The following is a 6,000-nucleotide window of genomic DNA, read 5'->3' on the forward strand; positions in this document are numbered from 1 at the left end:
TAAATTGAGCGGAGAAAGTGAATTGGTGTATAGGTCATGCGACATTAATTTTCCCACTAAATTTAGCGGGGAAACTGGATTCGTACATAGGTTTTGTGACATCAATTTATCCCCTCACTTCAGCGAGGAAACTTGACTGGTGTATATGCCATGTAACGTCGGGTCACATTGACATCACGTAACCTAAACAACAATTCAATTTCCCCTCTAAATATAGCGGGAAATGCACGGACAAACAAACGGACAAAACTCTGGGTCGGGGGTAGCGTTAAATTGCATTTCATGCTTTAAGACGCAGTCTTTTGCTCATATTTTTGTTTTGTCTCGCTGGTGTCAGCTAAACCAGAATAATTTCGCACCATTAAACTATTAATGCCCCCATATTGCTGCACAGGACAACATCCGACGTCACGTTTTCAGTGCTGCCCATAGACTCAGCTCCACCGACCAGATATTAAGCTTGGATGACATTGCGGAAAAATATTATTGCGACTGTCAATCTGGGTCAGCACTTCAGACGTGTCTATTAATGTGTCAAACCGATTTTGAGGCAAGTCGGCAACCGTCGAAATATCGCCGTAGCTCCCCTCGTTTGTGCGGTAGTCCGGGGGTGACAAGGAAGAGGGCGTGCATCGTAACGGCAGTCCAACGGTGTCGTGCAGGAAGCTGGAGACGACGCTGGAGACGGACTACGGCCCCGAGGAGGAGTTTGCGGCCCTGAGGGAGCAGTGCTTCGAGTTCTCCGACCGGGAGTACACCTACAAGCTGTGCCCCTTTGACCAGGCGGCGCAGATCCCCAAGAACGGAGGCTCCGAGACCAACCTGGGGTAAGGGGGACGGTGTTCCAATCAGGGCTAGTTGGTTTTGCCCGTTCTCATCAAATTGCATCACGAAGGATTAGAAAAAATTTCGCAGCAACTTTTATCTTCAAGGTCCTGTACTGCATGAAATACGGCGATCGTTTTAATTTGTTTACGAGGCGCTAGACAGTCTTAAGGAGTGAAGAGCCCATATATTTTATAAATTTTGCAGCTAAATTAAGGTCACATGACGTCAATTTCCCCGTGAAATTTAGCGTAAGGAATTGTATTGGTGTCTAGGCCACGTAACATCAATTTTCTCGCTAAATTAAAAAAAAAACTTTGCTGGCATTGGGTCACGTGACATGAACTTTACCTGCTAGATTTTGTGGGAAATGACCGAAGGACGGGTGGTCAGGGTTTTTGGGTTGGGAGCGGTTCCGTTAAAAAGCGTTTATTTTTATTTTATTTAGGAATACTGCAGCTCTCCACTTACAGCCATAGCAGGAGTGATGTACAATGTTAACATATACAGAAAAAAGGACATGTGCACGAGAGTGGTCTAAATAAATATGTAGGAAAAAGGAATGTGCACGCAAAAGTGTCCTAATTAAAAATGTCTAATGGCATCAGTAGATTTGTATATTGAAAGAACTGTTACTACTTCATTATCTGGCTTATTCCATTTTTAATAACGACACTGAGACTAGAAGAACGATTCGACAAACACAAATAATATTTGTGATCATTGCAAAATCCTTCTAATCTTAGCGTCATTATTTGTAATCCTTCGCAGTTCAGTTTGACCTAAGCTTGAGGGAGACACTGCAGGTTTTAGAAAGCTTTCCCTTCTTTGGATGTGTGGGTTCCGAGTATTGCGGGGGAGATCGATGCGTGTTTCTATTTCGGGCAATGCTGAACCTCACAAACCTAACCTTCTAACCTCTATTTAGGCTGAACTCCCCTAAAGTGCGTGGATAAATAAGGCAGATGTGCCTCAAAACAAACTTTTCTGTCACCCCCTAAAAAAGAAAAAAGAAGTTTTTGCAGAGTATGTGTGTTTTGAGACTCATTTGAAGGCAAGAGCGAATCCGGGTCGGCATCTCGAAAGAGAAGCATGTTTCGGACTTGTTCCCAACTCAAAATGTGCGTTGCGGCCTAAATATTGCGCTTAAGTTTTTTTTAACACACAATGCGTCTTATGTGGCGTTTCCTACGAGAAAATTGTCACAAACGAGCGTCGTAGCGAGCTTCACGAACTAATGACACACTGGGAGCATTACAGATGTTCGCAAACTCCCTACTCTCTCTTTTGTGGACGAAGCGGTGAGAGGGAGCATGAAGCAGCCTCTGCCCTCACCCTTCGCAAAAAGGATTTTTTTTCTTCAAAGCAATCGACGCGGCCACCCGGACAAAAAAAAAAAAAAAAAAAGCCAGCTTGCTCTGCAAGCTGGTTTTCCCCCGATGCGGCCGCTCGCGTTGGGGGAAAGCCAGCTTGCAGAACAAAACTGCGCTCTTGGCAGTTGGATATATCGGTAGCGGCTGCTATATTTGTTCGATGTAACCATAGTTTTTGCTATATATTATCACTGTAACATTACTGTGCACAAAATTTGTTCGATATAAGAGATAATTTGATGTAAACGGGTTCGATATAGTCGGGTTTGACTGTACAGTGAAATATGTAGAGGTTTCCTTGTTAGTGACTTGCTGAATCTGCATCCCTGCCTTTGTGGGGATGCTTCTTTTTACACCTTTAGGAGGCAAGGATTTTGAACATGTTTCGGTACGAAAGACAGTACACAGAAAATGCGTCATTAATGGACGAGCAACTTTTTAAGATGCAAGTATTTCCTTTCTTTTTCTGCACTTCCACGTAGACGCTGGGGCAGCTGGTCTGGACCGGAGGGCAACAAGTATGCCAGCATGAAGCTGGACGGCGGCATGGCCTGCTGGAACGGACCCTCGCGTTCTGTCGTGGTGAGCGCCGTTTTCTGCCCGGACTCTCCGGCGGAAAGCAATGTTGCGTTTTAGCAGGAAGCTTTCTTTCTAGCTTCCAAGTGGCACAAATAATATGGTTAGATCTCACTGGACCTTTTTCTAACGCCCTTCGGTGCACTTGCGTTTGTCTTATGAGTAGTGTAAACTGCACCAATGCACGAGGCCCGTACCCTGTACGACCCTTTGAAGCAAACGGTAGTGTATCACTCGCTCGAGGCACGTGTCTCCCATGTTCGCGCAACAGTGACTGTCAGTTGTTGCAGGGAACCCTAATCGTGGGTTTTATCCAGGGGCTTTACCTTTCTTGAATAATGAGCACCGTCTGAGGGGTTGTCTGCGAACTATGAATAAGGGGCACTACTCTCCACCCCAATGACTCCTCCTAAGTTTAAAAATTTTTTGAAAAATTTCATGTTTCAATTTGCGGTTTTCGGTTTTAGTTTCTAAAACCCCAAAATCGAAACATGAATTTGAAACTAATTATACACCCTTACACTAAATTTCATAACTATGTGCGAAATAGTTACGTTGATATAAAATATTTTCAACACATTGTGAGGCAGTAACAAGGTGAAGGAGTTCAATGTTTGAATGCATTTTTCTCAGTTCCACTTTTTGCTGCAAATTTCATACGAAGCAATCTTTTGTCCGAAGGTGAAAGTATTCTGATGCCACAATCATGTTTCTCAACTGAAATTTACTGGGGAATCGGGCAATCTACTTTATTTTGTTTTACATTAAAGTCCTCATTGAGAAAAAAAAAATATTTTTAAAAATTTACATAGGACTGATATGCATCTTATATTTTGAGGTAATCACACTTCCTGAAATATTTACATTTGGGTTATAAAAACTAGATAGCCCGAAGTCCCGCATCCCCCACTTTATACTCAAGCAGTCAAAATGGTGCTTAATAGTTTCATTTGCATATCATAGATTTCTTAACGAAGAGTGACACAAAATCTTCTCTGCAAATTTCATTCCTATCACTTGAGTAGTTTAGAAGTTCACGATGTGCCATCGCTCGGCACATCGTATTCTGTGCACCCACCCAGAACGCGTTGGCGGCGCTTCCTTCTTTTATTTTTCTTCCATGACCCTCTCTCCCCTTGTTAACATTATTTCTGGGTCGCGGCCACTTCGTCGGCTATGGAGATAAGCTTTCTCCTTTGGCTTCAGTGCCCTTTCAGGAATATATTTTATTTTTTTAGGCAAAGTTTTGAGATATACGGTGCTCTTCGGGGAAACTTTTCGAGATAAGCAATGTCAGATTACATGGTGCCTATGGGGATTCATTTTGCAACGCACAAAATTTCCGACTTAACCAACCTTTCGAGATATTCGTGTTAGAGTTAATGAGGGTTTACTGTAGTATAAATTTTTTAAAAAAAGAGTGCCGACTGTCTGAGAGAGAACTGTGTTATGGGAAGTTAAATGTGACTCCCAAATTCGGCAGTATCTTGGTGATCCTTAAAGTCTGACTTCAACTCATGAAGGGCCTTTGTTTTCTTGGCCAGGTGTTCTTGAATTGTTTTTTTTCTTCTTTTTTTCTTTTGTATAGTAGGAGCTGAGCTATCTATTGATGCGTAATTATAAGCCATACTCAGTACTGTTTACCAGGTCTGTAGGCTTCTGTGCCGCCTATTACACCATTGTGGAGACATCGAGGGGTTCTTAGAGCTTGATAAGTTGCAGAATCTTTTCACTAGACGTTACCCCGAAACCCGGGAAACCTAAAAGCTGGTTCACACGTTTGCATTTGATTTTGCTCGAGCTGCTTGCGACAAAAGAATACACAGACTCCATCTATGTAATGGGTAGCCTGGAAGGTGCTTATAACTAGACCGAAGGTTTTGCAGCATTTGGAAGTTCAAGTAGTACACATGATATCTGTGACAAATAATTGCCTTTAACATTATCAGAATTATTTTAAAGTCACAGTATGAAAATTGTGTAAAAAAATTTAAAAAAATAGTTTTGCCGATTAAGCAGGCTACTTAACGAATGACGCCAGTGCACCTGTCTGTTCAACGGTTACAGGGGAACGTGCCACACATCAGCGTAGCCAGACACAGCAGAATTGCTCAGTTTTGCATTTACTCTTCCCTTTTTTGCAAAATTGTAATTGAGTGGAATGCTGTGCCCTAGCCACTTGTCAACTGTTGTATCGCTCACCTTCCCCGTATATAAGATGCGAAGTAAATAACCAGAATAAGGCGTTGACGAGCGCGCGTGCAAGGTGACATTTGTTTTACGCTTTTGCCTTACAACAGTTACTGTTGCGGATGCCAACACTTGCAGCATGCTGGCCCAGATTCCCTGCATTCTCGTTCATGCTTGGGTAATTTAGCGATAGGTCTATTGTTTGAAATCCGGTTGAATGAACCCCTTAGTTAAATTGTTTGAGTAGGTGAGTCATTATTTGTGATACATATTGTTTTCGTTAAGTTTGAATGCACAGTGGATATTTGTGAGCATCTTTTTTCCCTTCTGTGTCGACCAAAAGGGCCCTAGTATTCCAATTAAAAAAAAACATAAAAGTGCAAAAGAGCCTTTAGTTTTGAGCCGGTGGCATATTTCGAAAACACAAACATACAATCTCTTCCTTCAGGTGGACATTCACTGCGGCCTGGAGAACCAACTGACGTCCGCGTCCGAGCCAAATCGCTGCGAGTACCACTTTGACTTCAGCACGCCCGCAGCCTGCTCGGACAAGGTCATGGCCGGAGAAGAGGGCGCCAAGCCTCACCACGCACACGAGGAACTTTAAGCTCATTGCCACTCGACCATTCACCTTTTTTTTGTCCCCTCTTCATCTACACTAAAGAACTCTTCTTGGCAAATTGGGTGTCGGCAAACTTCTACATTTTCGCGGTGGGAGGAAGAACCATTCAGTGAGGTGTGTTGGAAGCATGTAAATTGCGTTGAATGGACGGACATGTGCACACGTGGCATTTGATTCGTGTGGTACGAGACTGAGAAAGTGCCCGTACAGGGGGCGATGGTGGCTCTGCGAAAGAGCGTCATGGTGATTCCTTTTTTCTTTTAATTTTTTTTTAGGGTTCAAGCTTGCAGATTGAATGAGTTCTCTCAGGTTTCCCAAATATTTAACTAGAAATGTTTCGTTGTCCAAATGGAGTTTTGTCAGTAAAATGGAGCTGTTCAGCGCGACCTGTCTTGGAGTTTCTGTACAATCTTC

At 43.0% G+C, this 6,000-nt stretch overlaps 1 protein-coding gene across 1 annotated transcript in view; it reads left to right on the forward strand.

The window, feature by feature from the left end:
- The window catches only part of LOC120848586 (glucosidase 2 subunit beta), a 53,100-nt gene extending 47,456 nt beyond the window's left edge, over positions 1-5,644 (forward strand). Inside the window, exons 13-15 of the mRNA XM_040220569.2 lie at positions 663-827; positions 2,681-2,780; positions 5,413-5,644. Coding sequence (XP_040076503.1) covers positions 663-827; positions 2,681-2,780; positions 5,413-5,571 — 424 coding nt within the window. The 3' untranslated portion in view covers positions 5,572-5,644. The remainder of the gene's footprint in view (positions 1-662; positions 828-2,680; positions 2,781-5,412) is intronic.
- Positions 5,645-6,000: the final 356 nt, after the last annotated feature.

The sequence above is a fragment of the Ixodes scapularis genome, unplaced genomic scaffold, assembly GCF_016920785.2.
Source record: "Ixodes scapularis isolate PalLabHiFi unplaced genomic scaffold, ASM1692078v2 ptg001458l_1__unscaffolded, whole genome shotgun sequence".
Taxonomy (NCBI): Eukaryota; Metazoa; Arthropoda; class Arachnida; order Ixodida; family Ixodidae; genus Ixodes; species Ixodes scapularis.